The 21528-nt window shown below is 32.4% G+C and overlaps 3 protein-coding genes across 7 annotated transcripts; all 3 read left to right on the forward strand.

Annotated features, from left to right (window-relative positions):
• The first annotated feature begins 3415 nt into the window (after positions 1-3415).
• Positions 3416-6480, forward strand: LOC107405162 ((+)-neomenthol dehydrogenase-like). 2 transcript variants are annotated; one of them, XM_060815948.1, is made up of 5 exons: positions 3416-3658; positions 3818-4022; positions 4887-4961; positions 5198-5368; positions 5946-6480. In XM_060815948.1, the coding sequence occupies exons 1-5, from the start codon at positions 3639-3641 to the stop codon at positions 6321-6323; spliced, it is 849 nt and encodes a 282-aa protein (XP_060671931.1). In that variant the 5' UTR covers positions 3416-3638; the 3' UTR covers positions 6324-6480. The 2 variants fall into 2 exon arrangements, with proteins under 2 accessions (XP_060671931.1, XP_048332957.2); XM_048477000.2 differs by having other exon boundaries at positions 3421-3658; positions 3818-4064.
• An 8182-nt stretch (positions 6481-14662) lies between these two features.
• On the forward strand, positions 14663-16517 carry LOC107423543 ((+)-neomenthol dehydrogenase-like). Its single transcript, XM_060815949.1, has 5 exons — positions 14663-14736; positions 14871-15117; positions 15220-15294; positions 15527-15694; positions 15984-16517. The coding sequence occupies exons 1-5, from the start codon at positions 14717-14719 to the stop codon at positions 16359-16361; spliced, it is 888 nt and encodes a 295-aa protein (XP_060671932.1). The 5' UTR covers positions 14663-14716; the 3' UTR covers positions 16362-16517.
• A 1199-nt stretch (positions 16518-17716) lies between these two features.
• Positions 17717-20095, forward strand: LOC107423562 (DNA-directed RNA polymerases II and V subunit 8A). 4 transcript variants are annotated; one of them, XM_048477892.2, is made up of 5 exons: positions 17717-17852; positions 18566-18692; positions 18922-19079; positions 19628-19722; positions 19819-20095. In XM_048477892.2, exons 2-5 carry the CDS (start codon positions 18617-18619, stop codon positions 19931-19933), a joined length of 444 nt encoding a protein of 147 aa, XP_048333849.1. In that variant the 5' UTR covers positions 17717-17852; positions 18566-18616; the 3' UTR covers positions 19934-20095. The 4 variants fall into 4 exon arrangements, with proteins under 4 accessions (XP_048333849.1, XP_048333847.1, XP_048333846.1 ...); XM_048477890.2 differs by having other exon boundaries at positions 17717-17848; XM_048477889.2 differs by having other exon boundaries at positions 17761-17848; positions 18572-18692.
• The last annotated feature ends 1433 nt before the right edge of the window (positions 20096-21528 follow it).

The following is a 21528-nucleotide window of genomic DNA, read 5'->3' on the forward strand; positions in this document are numbered from 1 at the left end:
GTAATGGTCATTTATCATCTATTCCAGCTATGTTTCTGCACAGCTTCAGCTTCTTTGATATGACAACCTTTATAAACATGTCTGCTAAATTCTTCTTTGTGTGAGTCTTCACTAATTTGAGTAGTTTGTGTTCCATCACATCACGTATCCAGTGATAATGAACATGATGTATCCAGTGATAATGAATATCAATGTGCTTTGTTCGGGAATAATACATTGAGTTCTTTTTTAAATCCATAGCACTATGGCTGTCATAATGTATCTTGTAGTCATTTTGCTTGATGCCTAGTTCATTAAGTGAATGCTTTAGCCACAATATCTCATTATTGGCTTCCACTGCGACAATATACTTTGTTTTTATCTTAGATAAAGCTATATACTTCTACAATGTTGACAAAAAATGTAAAAATAACCTGAAGTTGATTTCCTACTATCAAAGTCTCCAGTCATATTTGCATTTGTATAATCTATTGGCACCTCCCCCATAACACAAGCATAGCTTTAATGTACCTTTAAGGTACCTGAGAAATCACTTGATTGCTTCTAGTGTTCTTGTCCAAGATTTGGGAGAAATCTACTCACAATACCAACTGCATAAGCAATGTCTAGTTTGGTACATACCATTACATATATCAAACTTTCCATTGTTGATGAATAGACACTGAAGCCATATCTTTTATCTCTTCTTTCACGAGGAGCTCGATCTTTTATTCAACTTAAAATTGTTTGCTAAGGGAATGTTGATTTGTTTGACCTTATCCATGTCGAATCTCTTCATCAGCTGTTCGACATACTTCTTTTGTGATGACCATAACATATTATTATTATTATTCCTGTCTCAGACTATTTGTATCCTTAAAATATATTGAGCTGGTCGTAGCACGTTCATATAAAAAGATCAATGAAGTTCACAGTTGAAAATCTTTGAATATAAATACATTAGTTTGCATAAGTCTTCTTATAGCCTTAACTCACCATAAAAGATCAAACTTCTTGTACAACTACTTAAGCCATACAAGCTTTTATTTAGCTTGCAAACAAGGTTCTCTTTCCCTAAAATCATAAAACCTTCTAGCTACTCCATATAGAATTTCTCATTTAGACCATCATGAAGAAATGTTGTCTTCACATCTAAATTGGCTATTGAATAAAAAAAAAAAACTCATATTGAAGTCATCTTCACCACTAGTGAGAAAATCTTGTGAAAGTTAATTCCTTTATTCTAAAGGAAACTTTTGACTACCAATCGGCCTTTGTATTTTACTATCTTTCCATTGCCATCTTTTTTAAGCTTGAACATCCATTTATTCTTTAGAGCTTTCTTATTTGTTAGAAGCTCAACCTACTCATAAGTATAGTTTTTCTGTATAAACTCCATATTATCTTACATTGCTTGCAGCCATCTGGTCCTTATGGGATTCAATTTCCTAGAAACTCTCTGGCTTCCCATTTTAAGCAAGAAGAATATATTGAGATTTTGGATATTTTTTTGATAGAATTCGACCTTGTTAAAATTTTCAAACCTATAAATTGTTGGTTTCAGGAGGTATACCATAACTCTTAAAAATGATTCATCCATTGACATTTTGTTTTCTAATGGTTTGATAAAAAAATCAAAGCTGCATTTAGCAAAATGGAGTCCACCAATGCATCTAGAATGGTCGAAAACATTGGATTTGACTTTTCTAGATTCAAAATTTGAATCTCAAAAAATTTGAGACAAAAGTGCAATTTTCAAAAGTTTTGCTCCAAATTGCAATACTAAAAGTTCAAGGATAAACTTGCAAGTTCCAAAAACTATAGGAGTATATTTGCAATTTTTGAAAAATTTGGGATCGTTGTTGACTTGTCAAATGATGTGGTAGATCTATTGGTGTGTCACTAATGTTCACTAATGTGTCACCATGTGGCAAACGATGTAGCGCTAACATGGTTGCTGGCATGGCACGATGACCCTATATGCACAGTTCGGCTCAACTAGCGACTTGGCTTTTATGGTTGGCGCATGCTGGCGTGTGGCAGCACATGTTACCTGTAGAAACTTTGATCAACACGTGGAGGTTTAGTTAGGGTCATTCTCTTCGTCTTAGCGAGATCTATCATCCGGTATGCTCAAATCTTTGTTTGGAGTTTGTTAGTAATAAACTCTATCTCTAAACTGGAGCTTTGATATTATTTGTTGTGATTCTTTAACCACAAAAAACACTGAAAACAAAGAAAATAAAAAACACAAAAAGATTAAGAATGAAATATGTATTATTATTTCTCTTTGAAATCAATGCATAATTTTTTTTTTCAAAACTCTCCTTCGAGTTTCTAAAAAATCTATGTTATCTGTGAGATATAAAACTAAAAGCCTAATACTTATTTATAGGTTTATAAGGTTGCATTTTTTATAAACAATTTGATTACCAAATAAACTAAACCATCATGTAAACTTAGTCAGCAAGTAAAATTCTAAATTGCTGGACTTTAGAAGTTAGACTGGACCTCACATTATATGCTGTTGAAATAAATGGTCAACATATTAGAAAATATATATATATATATATATATGTATATATAAATACATATTTGGACATTAGAAAGAAAATCATTCCTTTTAGATTGAAATTTTATTTATTTATTACATATATCCAATTACACTAAAAATCTCATATTTATAATTTAAAATTGTGAGGAATAAAAAATTCTCCATAAAAACTAAAGTGGTAGTATCCAATAGCATACTACAATATTAAATTAAAAAAAAAAAACCACAACAATGGTAAAATATATATATATATATATATATAATTTTTTTTTTTTAAACCAGAAGTCCCTTTCTTCGGTATGAATCATGGCACATAATAAAAATCTTGTTGTTGTGCAAGTGGGTATTACCCAAAAAAAAACCAAAATACAAAAAACAAAAAGCAAGAAATAAAAAGCCAAAAAAAAAAAAAAACACTAATTTTAAAATATAATTGTCTCTACCAGAAAACATATCACTTCCAATATTTTACATTATCATTTTTAAAATTAGGAAATTCCATTGCTCTGCTACCCAATATTTTGCCTTAATTTTTTTATTTTTTATTTTAAAAAATAACTCTCTCACTATTAAGGTTATGATATATAATAAAATCTAAAAATATAAAATTGCACAAACTAAAAAATTCAGTTTTCTGGATAATTCTGCTGTCTCCAGAAGACTTGTCACTTTCAAAATTTTCTTTTGTTTACTTTTCATTGTCATTTTTGAAATTAGGAAATTTCAAGTTGATATATGTTTTCTTAATAAAGAAAACAATAATTGACTGTCAAAATCTATAAAAGTACAGGTCATTTCACTATGGTGAGCACTGAGCAGCACATACATAGATAATCACCAAACCAGAATTCACAAAAAAACTAAAATAAAATAAAATAAAAGGAATCACCGAACCAGAAAATAACTAAATAAATAAGGTAAAAATTTTATCATAAAACAATGATAAGATTTAAATATAAATATAAATAATGGCCTGCATGCTAAAAATCGGGTAGGAACAGTCTTCTTTCGGTTAATCCAAGGAAAAGAAACCTCAAACTCTTCATATATACATATTTCTTGTTCCTCAAACAGTCCAAACATCAACCCAATCAAGTTATCAATAATGTCAGAAGCTACACAGAGGTTTGTGCTTTCTTGTTGCTCCATTTGTCCATACGGTTTTCCTTTAACATCTCGATCACTCCCTTATAGCAATGTCTATAGCACCCATCTTTTCATTTCATCTGATTTGTTGCTTTTTGTTTTTGTTTATTTTAATTATTTATTATTTTTGTCACTCAGGTATGCAGTAGTAACAGGGGCAAACAGGGGGATTGGCTTGGAAACTGTGAAGCAGTTGGCCTCAAATGGAATCACCGTGGTTTTAACAGCTAGAGATGAGAAGAGGGGTCTTGAAGCTGCTGAAAAGTTGAAGGAGTTTGAGCTTTCTGGTCAAGTGGTTTTTCATCAGCTTGATGTGGCTGACCCAGCTACCATTGCTTCTCTGGCAAGTTTCATCAAGACCCAATTTGGGAAACTTGATATCTTGGTATAATTTTTTATGGGTTTTTCTTCTACTGAATTTTTTCTTTTTCTTGCGTTTTATCCTTTCTTCTCATTCTTTCACATACACACAATATCTCATTTAAAAATAATAATAATAATAATAATACAGATATAATAATAATAATAATAATAATACAGATTTGATGGTCTGTAGTATGTAAACCAACCAAAAATCCAGCTTTTCCCTTCAAGGGTCTTTTTTTTTTTTTTTTGGGTAATTTCGAGTTTATAATTTGGTATGTAAAGGCCACTTCTTCGGTTGTTCAACATTCTCTGTGAAGTTTAATCATTTCTGTCACGTGTTCTCTCCGATATCTGATTTAACCCCACTAGATGCAACATCTGAACCCGAGAATTTGATATGACAACAATGATTGGATCTTTGGAGCTTTAAAACTGTAGGCAGGCTTTCTCTTTGGCTAGCAAGCTAGAGCATTTGAACTTTAAAGGTGTATATATAGGCCATCAATTATATGCTAGATATTTATTATATATATATATGTATGTATATATTTTTTGGTGTCTCTGTAAAGTTCTGCACTGTATTGTTTCCCCTGGTTGGAGATGCTTTACTTCTGGTACAAGCTACTTGACCAACTTGTTTGTTAAACCGTGTTTCCTTCAGTTTTAGCTAATAACTAATACACCAAACAGTTGTTGTTGCACGGTCTACTCTTGTATCTTACTGAATTGTTAAATGGAAATGTGGCTATGCAGATTTCATTGCATTTTTTAATTGTCTAATCTCTGACTTCTCTAACATGATAAAATGATAATATAATAAAACAATGGGAATTCTGCACAGGTGAACAATGCAGGGGTTGGTGGAGTGATAATAGATGTTGACGCATTTGTATCATTGATGGAAGCAGATCCTAGAGTAAGTTTTTGACGAGTGATTTAATTGACGGTATAGTTTACATACTTTGATTGCTGTTTATCTGTGAGTCTTAATTAACATAGTTCCAACCAAGAGCTAGCAATTTCAATGCTGAAAAGTGAAAATGTGCTGAATTCTTCTGTTTTTTGTTGTGTTTTTTGCCAAGAGAGACTGGTCTATTGGGACATGAAAACCATGCTAGGCAATGAAATACAATTTCTCTTGCTATTTTCCAGGAGGGAGGTGATTGGACAAAAGCAATGACTCAAACTTGTGAGTGCTCCGAAGAATGCTTGCAGATAAATTACTATGGTGCTAAAAGGACAGCTGAAGCACTTATTCCTCTTCTCCAGCTTTCTGATTCTCCAAGAATTGTCAATGTTTCCTCTTCCATGGGGAAGTTAGAGGTATCGAAATTAACTTAGCCTTTCTCTAGGAAAAAGTGTTTCTAAGTTTTCTCTTTAATCTATGTGTGCTTGAATCAAGTTATTCATTTGGATTTGATTTGAACCTCGAGTTGGTAAATATGCAGGTGATCTATGTGACCAAACATAAAAGAATTTGAGTCTTTATAGAACTATAAAAAATTGTTTAAGCTGAATAGCACTTTACTCCCCTGAATTTCCTAAACAGCAAAAACTTAAAAATTGCCCCCATAAACCATGGTTTCTTTGTCCTATCCACCCAGCAATGCAATTTTGCCTTATGAATTCTGCAAAATTTGTTAGACACACTGGATACAAATGAAAATAAATTGAATAAATAAGGTTCTGAATAGGGTTACGTTATGTTTATATCATTAATTTCATCAAGTTTGTATGTCAAAATGCATGATTGGATTGGTATGACAAAGAAATAATAGTTCAGGGGAAAATGAGTGTTTTTCTTGTCATTTTAATGGCAAAACACAAACCATTGATAAAATTGAAGTTATGTTTGGAATGAGTAGTTTTGCTGATTAATTTTTATCTCATGTTGTTTTAGCACTTGAGAAATGATTGGGCAAAAGGAGTTTTTAGTGATGTTGAAAGTCTCACAGAGGAGAGAATAGATGAGGTTTTGAGAGAATTTTTAAAAGATTTGAAGGAAGGTTCACTAGAAAGCAAAAACTGGCCAACTTCTCTGTCTGCCTATATAGCATCAAAAGCAGCCCTGAATGCCTATACAAGGATTTTGGCAAAGAAGTATCCCAGCTTCCGAGTCAACTGTGTCTGCCCTGGCTACGTCAAGACTGACATCAACTTCAATTCCGGCATCTTGTCTGTGGAAGAAGGCGCTGCAAGTCCTGTGAAGTTAGCCTTGCTGCCAAACGATGGCCCTTCTGGACTCTACTTTGTACGGTCAGAAGTGATACCGTTTTGATCTTTGTAGCCCCCGTTGTCTTCCTCTGAATTTTATCTGATGTTGTTGTTATTTGGGCAGTATTTTGAATTCTCTATGTAATAAAGCATTTACAAACTTTATGTTACACAAGTAGTACAATTTTAGTACTTTTATGAATAAGACAGAGAATTCATCAGAGCAGGGTGTTTCCATACTGTTTGAAGAGGAAGTATTGAGTTTACTAACAAAGATTTTAACCAGAAAATACATACCAAATGCAATGCATTGCTAGCAATAATTATTGGAAGCCACTGATAATGTATGGACAAGTATGTACATGTTTATTGCTTTGAATTGTGTCAATTGGGGTATGATTTGATGAACTGAGGCTGAAAACCATGATCAAGATGATAAAAAATTAATTTATATGGAGGGAGGTAATTGAAATAGTTTCCTCGATTATAATTAGGACACTCTATGAAAACAACAACACCGAAATCAAAAACAAACAAAAACAAATTCCTGACTTTACATTATATCGAATAATCTCAAACACACCACAGAATCGCAAAAAGCAAACCAAATTTTCAACAATCGAACTTGGATTTTATCCAACAAACCAAATATTGTCCAGACCTCAAAAAAGCCTCTGAATTTAGAATGCACCGGAAATAGATTTTTTTATCCAATAAAACAAAAATACCCAAACTTTCAACTCGTTAAGTCCTTCCGCAAACCCTAAATCAACACCAATTTTTTTTTTTTTTTTAAGTTTTTCGAAATAAAGCAAATCCAAAAGACCACCAATGCCAGCAAAAGAACACCAACCAGAAGAACCCAACAATCAAAAGAACAACCCAGAAATCCCAGATTACCTCTGACCCACCATCGAACCCAGCAACAGAACACCAATCACAACACACCCACCAATCACAGCGAGCTTGAGCATCTCCTTCCACCATGCAGCACCATCCACAAGCTTCCTATACAAATCCACATCCTCCTTCTTCACAGAATCCTAATTTCGAATTCCAAACTATCAAATTGAACGGGTTTGTATGGAATTTAGTGATCGAAGAGATGAAATGGGGTTGTTTGGCAAAAAAGCAACTAAGTGAAGAAAGCCTGATGAATGAGAAGAGGTGAGCCAGTTTGGGGGAAGGGTGATGAAGGAGAAGAGAGAAAACGGGTGAAGAAAAGAAAGAAAAAATGGGGAAACAAAAAAAAAGAAGTAAAAATATTTAATTTTGATATAAAAGTATATTAGGATTATTGAAAAATAGAAAAGTAAAATAAAAAAAATAAAGAAAGAGAGGATAAATTTCGTTAAGATCCTGCACACGTGCAAAGAACCAAATTCCCCTTTAAAGTATTAATAGGCCCTGAGACATCTTTGTTTTTTTCCAAAAACACAAGCCAAGAACCTTTTAAAAGGAGCCCGAAGTTTTCTCACCCATGAAGCTTACAAATTCTTATTGCCCAACTCACCATTAGAAGCTTGTCTGACCCATTTTAAGATTCATTTTTTTTTTAATATATATGTGCATATATGGCAAGCTTTGATTGGCCTAAACCATCTTTATCTTGCATTTTTTAATAAAATGTTTCTTTTAGAAAAATAAAAATAAACAAATGGTCATATCACCCTTTTCAAGTACTTTTTTTTTTTTTTTCCTATTTAGGTGGTTTTTACCTTTTCCAGAACTAGATTTGAATATAAAAGTCATTACTTATTTTTAGATCCTTTACCCATTGCCTGTTTGAAGGAGTCAGTGGTAAATCCCATAGGCACTTAAGCTGTATTGCAATTTTTTTGAATAAAATGTTTCTTTCAGAAAAAAGAAAAAAATTGTCATATCATTCTTTCAAGTACTTATGCTACTGTCTAGATGGTTTTCACCTTATCCAAAACTAGATTTGTAATATAGAAGTACTTGTCCTTACATCCATTACCTTGGGTTACTTTTAAGAGTCAATGGCAAATCTTGCAGGCACCTCCTATAAGGATTTTCCATTTTGGGCAAAATATCTTCCCTTTATCTTCCAAATCAAAGGACCATACATGGGGATTAAGGAATGTGGTTTTTAGCCTCTATTGCACTCTTTTTTCCTCATGACGATAAAACCCAATTCTTTCTTTTGTGCTTGAGTTTTTATTGGACAATGACCTCAACCCACCCTTTTTTTTCTATACAAAGGGACTTCCTTGCTTGTTTGAGGACTTTTTTTTTTTTTTTCCTCTTAGACCCTAGAATCATAAAAAAGCTAAAAAATTCTCTCATAAAAATCTTGTGAAACAAATTTGCTTTTGCAATAACAGAATCTCTTCCTCATAGAGAAAAGTATTTCACACCTAGTTTTACAATAATTCCGTCTATCCCCTATTTGTAGACAAGAAATTTGGCACATTTATCTACTATCAAGTATAAAATATTATCTTAAGCTCATTATAATATTGTTTTCCCTTTCATCTCTCTTTAATTTTCTCATCCTCATTGTTTACTTTATGATATTGTGAATATTAATGTGTTGAGCATTCTAAACTACTAATTTTTCTTTTTTGTTTTTAGGTCATCGATGTGAGGACTTCAAGTGGGAATATCAACAGGGCGGGTCCAATTTTTAAAATTCTATCCCTTTCCTTATGGAGAATTTTCCATCCCATCCCTGTAGTTTTTTTCATTTTTTTAGAGACAAGGCGGGAATAGGAATGGGGATTTCCCAATCAGGGATGGGACGAGGCGGTTTTTCTCGTTTATTTTCTTTTTTATAATTGACATAATTTTTTTTGAGAAATTTATATTAAAAAAATTTCTTTTATGAATAAAATGTAATTAAAGTGACTAAAATGCAATAAAAATATAATAAAATATATCAAGATCCAAATTTACAATTTTAATAAAATACATTTTTAAAAAAATATAATAGTCAAAATATATAAAATATAAAATAAAAAATAAGTAAATATATACAGGTCGGGTTCGGCCGGATTTTTTATTTTCCGATCCCAATATGACCCCAATTCGAAATTTATCCTAAACCCGTCCCATGGCCCCGATTTTTTGAGAAAAAACCTTCCCATTAGGCGTGGTGCAGCGCGATTTCGGAGTATGCCGGGCAAATTGTCATCCCCAACTTCAAGTCAACACTTCCCCTTTAACTTAGCTCACCTTCTAGCAAAGACCAGAAAAAAAGGAGGAAAAACTTGCATTTCTACACTGTCTAAGGCCCATAGTCCATCAAAAGTCCTTCCTACAACATCAAGGCCACTTCTCCAAATCTAACTTCAACAATTTGCATCTCCCAACGCTTTTGGTGTGGGCAGTGTTATCTCATTAGTGGGCAACGATAATGCCCAAAAAGTGGGTTTCAATTCTCCATTGGTGCTATGTGCGGCGATGAGGTGGCTAAGATGATGGTTTAATTGAAGACTAATTTTGGTATTTTTCAATAGGGGTAGTGTATCTAGCATTTCAATTTTTATTGTTTTTTAGGTGCTCAAGGCTATTTTTTGTATTGCATTAATGTGTATTATTATAATATTAAAATATCATTAAAATTATAATCTGTCTAACATCTTTTATAACGTGGATAAAACCACCTTTTAAACTGTTAAAACATTAATGTTGATAGCATGTTTTCAATTTTATCCAAAATTATCCATTTAGATTTTTCAAAATTATACCACAATGTTCTTCCCAAATTTTTCTTTTAAATTTGTAGCAACCAACTTTCCACTGTCCTCTCAAATCTACCTCAATCTTTATTATCATTGTTTTCTCTTCATCCTTCCTATTGTTCTCTTGTTCTCTCTTTCTTCATCCCACCCACTCTTTATCTCTAATGCTCTTGTCAAAGCTCCGATTTGCAATTCCATATGCCTCCTTGGAAGCTCTTTTCTCTTAGCATCACATTTGAGCTATTTTAGCAAGCTACAATTGATGTATCAGAATTACTATTTTCGACGAAAAGAAGTTAGCAATTGAAAATTCTTGAAAAATAAAATGATTTTAGGAAGGAAAATGGATTTGAGAAAAGATAAAAAGATATCAAGAAAGACAAAAGAGATCGACATATAAGGGATTTTAGCTTCACAATATTAGCCTTGTAATAGAATGCATCTGCTAACAATAAAATTGGGCAAATTTGTCAATTCAAACATACAAATCAAATCTATTGAAAGAGGCTTATATATTAAGGTTTCAATAAATACTTCATTATTAATATATTTTTGTATTAAGAAGTTTTGAAAGAAAAATAAACATTTCAGTTTAGACTTTTTGTATTAAATCTTTTTTAACATTTTTTTAAACAAGAATCTTATTTAATATTTATATGTACTCATCTATTCTATAATGCTAGAACAACTAAGATATTTATCAAATAATGTGGCAATATTTAATTGATTTATTATTTTTTTATTTATCTATTCATTGCATGTTTTTGTTTGAGAGCGCTTAATTTTGGAATTCTTTCAAATCCTAAAGCCAAAGAATTCTGAAGCCAACTGCTCTAAAAATGTTTCAAGATTATAAAAGTGACTAATATTACATTTGAATTATCTGCTTTTCAGTGTTATAAGAGTGACTAATATTACATTTGAATAATCCTCAATGACCAATATTACATTTGAATTTTTTCAAATATTGAAGCCAAAGAATTCTAAAGCCAACTGTTCTAAAAAGGCTTTAGGATTATAAAAATGACTAATATTACATTTGAATCATCCCTTCTTCAGCATTAAAAAAGTGACTAATATTACATTTGAATCATCCTCAGTGACTAATATTTCATTTAAATCATCTCATCTTCAGCGTTATAAGCAGCGCTATATAAATGACTAATATTACATTTGAATCATCAATTTTTCAGCTTTATAAGAGTGATTAATATTACATTTGATTCATCCCCTCTTCAGCATTATAAGAGTGATTAGTATTACATTTGAATTATTTTTTTATCTATATCTTACTAATATTATATTTGAAAATATTACATTTGAATCATCCCCTCTTCAGGGTTATAAGAATAACTGAGAGTGAATAATATAACATTTGAATCATCCTCAATGACTAATATTACATTTGATTATAAGATAGACTAGTATTACATTTGAATTATTTTTTGATCTATACTTGACTAATATTATATTTGAATCATCCCCTGATATATACCTGTACGATGTGGGATTGGACACCAAGTAATCTGGCACCGCCTATATGTGGGCAATGTCGGATTGGACATCAGATATCTTGCCAATGCCTTGCACCTGCCTACACTAGTCGTTACAACCCACTCCCTTGGGGCTCAGCATACTCATTAGGGCACTTCCGGTTGCGTATAAGCTTTGATATCATTTGTAATGTCCTACCTCTTCAGGATTATAAGAGTACTAGTATTACATTTGAATTATCTTTTGATCTATATCTGACTAATATTATATTTGAATCATCCTCTAATCTATACCTGGATAATGTGGGATTGGACATTAGGTATCTTGCTATTGCCTCGCACTCGCCCACACTGGTCGTCATAACCCACTCCGCTTAAGCTCAGCATCCTCGCTAGGACATTTTTGATTATGTACAGGTTCTGATACCATTTGTAACATTGTACCTCCATTGAGAAAATGCCACCGTACTCAATATGAGATTTTTTGTTTAGAGCTTCCTAGAAGGTAATCCATCTTAGAATTGCTCTCACCTGAGCACTGAGGAAAAGCCACTGCACTCAATGTGAGATTTTTTTGCTTGGAGCTTCCTAGGAGGATACTCATCTTAGGATTGCTCTTGCCTGAAAATGCTTAATTTCGAAGTTGTTTCAAATTCTGACGCCAACAGCTTTAAAAGAATCTCGATATTATAAAAGTGACTAATATTACATTTAAATTATTCATGATCTACACTTGGATGATGCAAGATTGGATACCAAATAACTTGCCTGTATCTCACACCCGTCCACAATAGCGGTCAGAGAAAGCTTTGAGAAAACACCGATTCCACATTCCAGCAAGAGAGCTTCGGAAGAGAAAGCTTGTTAGGTCATGACCAATAGGTTCCAATGGGTTAGTTATGTCCTTCTGTAGCAAGATTTTTGTTTTGTTTTGTTTTGTTTTTTTTTTTTTTTGGGACAACTTGTCCCCCTTCTTTTTTCCTTTTTTTGTTTTTTTGTTTTTTTTTTTTTGCTTCCAAACACTTAACTAGGACAATGGTCAATCATGATTGGCAGTTCCATGAAGCAAAAAGAATGCTATAAAATATATAAACAATAATTATCAAATGATATATTAATATATTATTAACTGATATATATATATATATATATATAATTAAAATATAAAAAATAAACTTTTAAATGAATGAAAAATAAAAATTAGTTAAATATTATCTTTTGATAAATAAATTTATTTGATCGGAAGTACATCGTTTTGATCTTTGGATCCGTTGATGGACAGATTTTTTATTTTTTATTATTATTATTATTATTATTATTTTGCTAGCTTTTGGGAGGGACTATGAATTTTCTCAGATGTTAATGTTTTGTGGACAGTATTTTGAATTCTCTATGTAATAAAGCATCAACAAACTTTATGTTACATCTTAATACGCTTTTTTTTTAGACCATTATAAATATGACAGATAATTGATCAGAGCAAAGAACATAAACAAACAGTTTGAAGAGCGAATTTTTGAAATTAGGAAATTTCAAGTTGAATGCATGTTCTCTTAAGGTGTCAAAATTATGAAACGTACAAATCATTTATGAACTGTTGGTAAGCACTTACGTAATTTTTAGGTAGTCTTCTTCTGGAATCCAAGAAGGATGCCTTTAACTTTTATAATTTACGAATTACTGCGCTTCTCTATTTGAGCCCTTAGATGAAGTGGATGGTTGAGCTTTATTTTTGTTTATTATTTTTCTAAGTATCAAAAATATATATATTAAAGTCTTTTTCTTTTTTCTTTTTAATTTTGTCACTCTTTCTTCTTCTTGAATTTTATTTTCTTTAAGCTCTCTAATTTATCTCTCTCTCTCTCTCTCTCTATCTCTCTCTCTCTCTCACCCACAGCACATTCTGGTTATTTTTGTGACAAAATTATGCCTTCATTATATATATATAAGTTTTACTATAAAAAAATCATTTTTTTTATAAAATAAAAGATTAAATATTAAATATTATTTTAAAAAGATCAACTTTACGCTTAAGTAGACAGATATAATCTGTAAATATGTTCTATGAAAAAACATCCGCTCCAATGATCCTCGATGCAACCTTCTAAAATTATATTTAATCTTATATTTTCGCTTTATTAAAACAACATAATTCCCTCTATAGCAAAACTTTATGTGTGTGTGTGTATATATATATATATATATGGTATATTTTTCTTAAACAATCCAAACAACAAGCAGATTAACAATGTGGGAAGCTACACAGAGGCCGTACTTTTGTAACTCCATTTAACAAAATAGTTTGCTTCTAACATCTCGATCACTCCCTTTAGCCTAGTTTATATCACTCATCTTCTCATTCCCTCTGTTTTTGTTTTTGTCTTTCAAGGGGATTGGATTGGAAATTGTGAAGCACGTGGCCTCAAATGGAATCACAGTGGTTTTGACAGCTAGAGATGAAAAGAGAGGCCTTGAAGCTGTTGAGAAGCTGGAGGAGTTTGGGCTTTCTGGTCAGGTGCTTTTTCATCAGCTTGATGTTGCTGACCCTCCTAGTGTTGCATCTTTAAAAAAATATTTATTTTTGATTGAAAAATAATAAATACAAATAAATATAAATATCAACTATCCACTTAACATTCACTTTATCTAAAGGCTAAAAATAGAGAAGCCCACTAATTCTTAAATTATAAAAGTTGAAGGCACCCTCCCTTGGATTCCAAAAGAAGACTACCAAAAGGTTACCTAAGTGCTTACATAAGTTCAAAAAATTATTTGTATTTTTCATAATTTTGACTTTAACCTTGAAGAGCACAATTTTGTCTGTCTTCCTTTTGAATTTTATTTACTTTAATCTCTCTAGTTTATCTTTCTTTCTCTCTCACCCACACCACATGTGGGTTATTTGTGTGACAAACTTACACCTCCATTGTTAAGTATTTTTATTCAAAATCCATCACCACCGTCGTTGTCAGCCAGGTCGTTGGTTAGCCACCAGGTGTGGGTCTGACTCCGTCAATATGTCTCACCTGGGGGCTGAAAATTGTGTTTTTTGTTTTATCCTAAAAAGAGAAATATTGTAGTTAAAACAAATTAAAAATATTGATTTTTGATATTTAAAAAAATAATTAATACAAAAAACTCTCAGCCATTTATCCATAGGTTATACAATCTAAGCATCTTATTGGAGCCTTATATTACACACACACACACACACACACAGATATGTTTCTTAAAAAATCCAAACAACAAGCAAATTAACAATGTTGGAAGCTACACAGAGGTTGTACTTTTGTAACTTCATTTAACAAAATAGTTTGCTTCTAGTACATTTCGATCACTGCCTTTAGACTAATTTATATCACTCATCTTCTCATTCCCTCTGTTTTCGTTTTTGTTTTTGTTTTTGTCTGTCAGGTTTGCAGTTGTAACAGGAGCAAATGAGGGGATTGGATTGGAAATTGTGAAGCAATTGGCCTCAAATGGAATCGCTGTGGTTTTAACAGCTAGAGATGAAAAGAGAGGTCTTGAAGCCGTAGAGAAGCTGAAGGAGTTTGAGCATTCTGGTCAAGTGCTTTTTCATCAGCATGATGTTGCTGACGCTGCTAGTGCTGCCTCTTTGTCACAATTCATCAAAACCCAGTTTGGGAAACTTGATATCTTGGTATGATGTATGAGGAATAAGTAACTATATTTTAATTTTGAGTTTCATTTGCTATCTTAATATGATACAATAAAATAACGAAACGTCGCAAACTCTGAGCAGGTGAACAATGCAGGGAATACTGGAGTGGAAGTAGATGTTGATGCATTTGAAACATTGTTGAAATCCAATACCAGAGTAAGTCTTTGTTTGATGAGTAAAATTTTGTTATTTGCTTGTGATCTATTTTGTGAATCATACACAATTAACATAGTTCAAACCAAGAGCTTCAAATTTTCTAGGCTGCAAAAGTGACAATTTTGCTATTATCTTTCTTGTGTTTCTGTTGTTATATTTAATTTAGCCAAGAAAATGGTCTTTCTCATGATAGTTATGATGACGTACGTCTAATTATCTTCTTAATGTCCAGTTTGAAGCTTGGACAAAAGCAATGACTCAAACTTACAAGTCAGCCGAAGATTGCTTCCGAATAAATTACTATGGTGCTAAAAGGACAACCGAAGCACTCCTTCCTCTTCTCCAGTTTTCTGGTTCTCCAAGAATTGTTAATGTTTCTGCTTTGAGAGGAAAATTAGAGGTGTGAAATTAAGTCACTTAGACCTCCTTTAGCAATAAAATTATTTGTATTCTCTGATAAGTTACAAAAACAAGAAAGCCATTAACAATTTTTTGGATAAATAACACTTTGCTTCTCTGAATTATCACATTTTTTTTTTTCTTTTTCTTCACTTTTCCCGCTAAACTATAAAAACCGACGTGTTGTCCCCATGAACAGTGGTTTCTTTGTCACATTGGTCCAACTATGAAGTTTAGAATAAATTATAATGTCGTTTTGCTAATTAGTTTTCCTCTGCGTGTTGTTTCAGTATGTAGAAAATGAATGGGCAAAAGGAGTACTATGTAATGCTGAAAATCTCACGGAGGATAGAATAGATGAGGTGTTGGGAGAGTTCCTAAAAGATTTGAAGGAAGGTTCACTAGAAAGCAAAAAATGGCCAACTTTTCTACCTGCTTATATACTATCAAAAGCAGTAATGAATGCCTATACAAGGATTTTGGCAAACAAGCATCCCAGCTTCAGAATCAACAGCGTTTGCCCTGGCTATGTCAGCACTGACATCAACTTCAATACCGGCGGCTTGTCTGTCGAAGAAGGTGCTTCTTATCCTGTGAAGTTAGCCTTGCTGCCAAATGATGGCCCTTCCGGCCTCTTCTTTCTTCAGTTGGAAGTGTCATCATTTTGATCTTTGTAACACCATGTCGGACACTTTTCTTGTTTGTTTGTTTTGTTTTGTTTTGTTTTTTTTTTTTTTTTCTATGATGTTGATGTTTATAAGCAGCATATAGACTTTATGTTGAAGAACTCTACTTGTATACCTTTAATGAATGAGGCAGAGTTTACCATAACAATTTTGTTTCATGTTGTTTCAAGTAAAAGATAAAGTTTTTCCTAACCAAGAAAAAGAAAATTACCAAATAATAATAAGAATATGACCAATGGTATATATGCTGTTTGAAATTAGGATTAATTTCATTGACTAGCCTATGGTTTGTCATAAATACAGATCACGACCATTACTGTCATAAATCATCATTAGTCTTCTTTCTGTTAGAATAAACTGTCAAAGGGTAAAATTGACTTGTAGTTTCTTAGATCATACTTAAAAAAACTAAAAAATGAGTAGATTGTCTTGCCTTGCTTCGCGTGAATTCCTTCTGATTGAAGCTATCTCACAAATCCCACTGTCACTCGAAAAATAATACCTCTCCTTTGCACTAATACTCTAGTTTTTTTTTCATTCTGATTTTTTTTTTGTTTTTTTTTTTCTCCTTTAGGTTCATTGGTTCTCTATAGAAAATGTTAGATTTCAATTTTTTTGGAGGTTTTCGCTTTCGTTATTCTTTTTTTAAAACTTTTATTATTATTATTTTTTTTAAGTTTGGGTTGAAACACTGATTTTCTATATAATAATTGTTAGATTTTGATTTTTTTTCTTTTGGTTGAAAAAAGGTTTTCATTTTTTTTATTTATGGGTTATTTTTATTTTTAAACCATAGTTTTTTTTTTAATTTATTTTTGATGATTTAATTGAAGTTGTGGGTTGAAACACCGGTTTTCTCTATAAAATAAACCTTAGATTTTAAATTTTTTTCCCCCTTTTTATAGTGCCTTTTGTTTCTTTCATTCTGAGATATTTTCTTCCTGAAATTTTGGGTTGAAATATTAGTTGGCTATTCAATATACCTGAGTTTTTTTTTTTTTTTTTTGGGGTGATAGAAATAAAATAAATGTTGACATGAAACTTAAAACACCAAATGCATTAAACTAATGGCCATTTTTTAATTAATGGACTCAAAAGGAAATGATTTTTTACTAATTCAAGGGTAAATTAATAAATTTATATTTTGACATCAATGCACGAGGGTAAAAGTAGTTTTCATAGGTCAAATATTAAGGGATAAAAATGCATTTTTCCCTTTTGAAATTAGTGGAGATGATTTTAGTTATTGCTTTTTAACGCGTCCCCATAAACAAAACGGCGTCGTTTCTGTACTAAAAAGACGCTTAACGAACGACGTCGTAGCTATAAAGTCCGCCCTCACATTTTCTTGGTTACCATCCCGCCTCTCCCTTTGGCCACTCAACTCTTCTTCTCCCTCTTAGCGAGCCTCCCCTGTGCCCAGCTCGGCTTGAACACCGCCAGCCACCACATCTCCTTCAGACAAAATAGTATGTGGGTTTTTCCTCTTTTTTAATATTAAATGATATATTTTCTTAATATATTTTATTGTCTGTAAATATGTTTGTTTTATATTGGTTTTTATGTTGAATATGTTTTGAATTTATCTGTCGTGGTTGCTGTGTTTTCATGGGTTTATGATTTTTGTTCTTTGTAAATTCTCATATGATTTTCTTCTTTTGTTTGCTGTTTTTATTTTTTATTTTTTGAGGGGTTTCTGTCCAGGTTTACAATGTGGGTCTGTGATTTCTGGTTTATTCCTTTTTCATTATAAGTGTAGAAAAACACACTTTTTCTGATTCAAGATACTTGCTTTAATTTGGTTATATGAACAAAAATATTTGTTAATGAAAAGTATAAAATAAAAGCTGGTAGAAAGACTATGAAAATCAGAACTTGGAGGCTGGCTCACTTGGCTTAGTCTTTGTGATTGAATATCCAGTGTAATTGTCCATTTAGCGTTTTTACAAATTTTGTCAGAATGATCAAGTGTGTTTTCTTCTGGGAATATAATGAAAAATTTATAATTTGAAGTTTCAATCTTTTGTCCAGCAGAAGGATACTTGTAATGCATGTAATTTCATCACTTTCGAAATCATAAATTGCTGATAAATTCAAAGTTGAAGACTTTATTTGGTAGAGATTTCATTACTCTCACTCATCTTTTTCTTTTTCCTTTGTTTTTTTGTCCATGACATTCTGTGTAGGTGTAGGTGTAGCTTGTAGCCCTGAATTTTCTGTTAAGGGTCAAGTTTGTTATGATGGCTGGCATCCTTTTTGATGACATTTTTACAATTGAGATTCTAAACCCGAACGGTGAAAAATTTGATAAAGGTATGTTTAGTTCTAGCATGCTGTTTCAAGTTTTTGATTGCCTTGTTTTAAAAACGACCATATGCATATGGAGAAAATATCTTAATACCCGTCTTTTGCTCTTTATTCTATATAATGTATTGATTTCACTTGGTCAACTAATGGATTTAACCTTTACGATATGCACTTTAGTCATTTTTTCTTTTCCTTTTCGGTAATTTTCCATTTACATTTTGATTTTTCCGTTTAGTTACTAGGATTGCAGCACAAAGTGAAAAGCATGGGATATTGATGAATCTAGATGTAAATACTGAGATATATCCGATGAAGAAAAAAGAGAAATTCTTGATGGTATTGTCACCCACACTTAATTGGAATGAAGCATTTTCCTCCAGTGATGATACGCAGGTAAAAATTTTCCTCTTACTAGTTATAAGATATTGTCCTATGCTTATGTCACATGTAAACGAGAATGATAAGGACCTTACCACAAAACTTACCCTTCTTTTGTTGTTTCTCTTTATCATCTTCATGAAGATTGGATTTTGTTAGTAGCAATATCTGTTGTTTAGTAATAAACTTAAATTTGTAAAACTCTTTTCAAAAGTCTTTTTTTTTTTACACAGCGACTTAACTATTTGCATGGATCATTTTCTGTCTTGTGATTTTTCATATTAATGCAATGCCTGATTACCATTACCTATTCTCATGTGTTGATGTGGATATCCCCTAAATAATAGCATTAATCAAACTGAATGAAAATTAGAATAAAGGAATTCCTTATCCCAAAAAGAACCACAATATTTTTTACAAAGAATCTGCTATAACTACATTAATTAGGTATTTTGAACTACACTTCTTGTTCTCATATGTTCTCTGGATTGCTTTCAGTGTGTTGGTGATTTTTCCATATAAGTGCAATGCCTGATAGCTTATTCACTATATTACCTTTCCAGGGCGAGCAGAAGTCTCTTGCAGACAAATTTGAATATGTCATGCATGGATTGGTGTATAAAATATCAGAAGAAGGTTCAGGATCTGACGTCAAAGCGTATGTAACATATTTGAACATGTCCTAGTCTGATAAATTTATATTTGTCTATAATTGAACATGTATTTACATATAAGACCATCACTTTTGCTTCAGGGGAATATATGCTTCATTTGGTGGACTTCAGATGTGGCTGAAGGGGGATCCAATCCATTGTACCAAGTTTAAGGTTGATCAAAAGTTGTTTCTTCTTATTAGGAAGCTGCCATGATACTTCATCAAGAAATTGAAACTTTATCACAAGGGTTTTTTTATTTTTATTTTATTTTTTTATTTTTTATTTTTTATTTTTTATTTTTTTTTTTTTTCGTTTGGCAAGTATTGTAGAAGGACCTTACTTTGAATACAGTTTCACTGTTTAACTTCATAGAAACGACATAGTTTTGCTTGGATTGGATAAAACTAGGATTGACTAATTTAATTTTTTATCTTTGGTAATAGGTTGACTAATTTGATTAATAAATTAGGAAGTGTACCACCTATAAATACAAAAATAAAAACGGTAGGTGACAATAGTTCAACACTAAACACGGCATAAAATTCGATGCGATACAATATATTGTAAATATGGTCTTCGATGGATCATAAGACTGGAGAAGAACACCCATAAGGGTTTGCATAAAAATCAAACCAAACTTATAGTTATATTATTCTTATTAGGTCCACTCCCTAAATTCAAAATTGTAGCATAAAAAACAAAGGACAGTGTACTAGACCAATACTTAACTTAAAAGAGTAGAAAACATATGTAACATATAAAATAGAAATTGGATGATCATCGAGGGTTTTGCTTAGAAATTGAGACTTCATTGACAGATTGATGGGAATGATCATCAGACTCTGTTTGAATGAAAAATCTAGGTCTTTGAGGTAATGGCAATTTAAGATGGTGCCTTGTAAGCATGGTAAGCACTGATGTCATGGTGGGTCTATCTTCTGGATTTTGTTCTACACATAGTAAGCCAAGTTGGATGCATCTAACAACTTCATCTTCTGAATAAGATTCTCTTAATGCTGGATCTATCAACTCCAAAGATTTTCCTTCCTTCCAAAGTTCCCACGCCTACAAAATTATGAACTTCATCAAATAATTTTGCATAGATGATCAGAATGTCGGCTTCAAATTCTAAATTATTATTTGAGAAAATAGTTGTATATTAGAAATTTCGAGTCATTGTGCTCATGCATACTCACATAGCTCAAGAGGTCCTCAGCACGACCTGATTGATAGAAAATGTTATTTCTTTTTCCACTTATAATCTCTATAGCTAATACCCCAAAGCTGCTAACATCTGACTTTACAGAGAATTGTCCACGCATAGTGTCACGGTTCTACATTTTATGCAGCGGAAATAGACCGTGCGGCGCCAAGATTCTCTAGTCATGGCTAGCCTTCTCACTATCTGAGTTCCTATATCGACCCATCTGATACCAATTGTACGCCCTTGAGGTTCACCGACGAGGACTATGATTGCTTCCTGGCATCACAGCTAATAGCCTAGATGCTCACCCCATCTATTTCTTTCTCATAATCATCATGGCTCATGCCGCCCTGCAAGCTAGCCCGATGGCCTCACGCCCACTCGGTAGCTTGTTACTTAATCTTATGTCAAGATCTAACCAGCAATCCAGTTCTCCGTTCGGGCCTTGGTCCATGCACATCTCGAATAGCACCCAACCCTGGAGCATGCACGCCAGCATCGTGCAAAATGCCACCCAAGGTAGCAACACAAGATCGGAAGCCCACATATGAATGTCACCCAATGGCATAGTGTCGTCCCGTCCGTGCTTATTTAGCTTCCGACC

Source organism: Ziziphus jujuba, chromosome 3, assembly GCF_031755915.1.
Source record: "Ziziphus jujuba cultivar Dongzao chromosome 3, ASM3175591v1".
In the NCBI taxonomy this organism is placed as follows: domain Eukaryota; kingdom Viridiplantae; phylum Streptophyta; class Magnoliopsida; order Rosales; family Rhamnaceae; genus Ziziphus; species Ziziphus jujuba.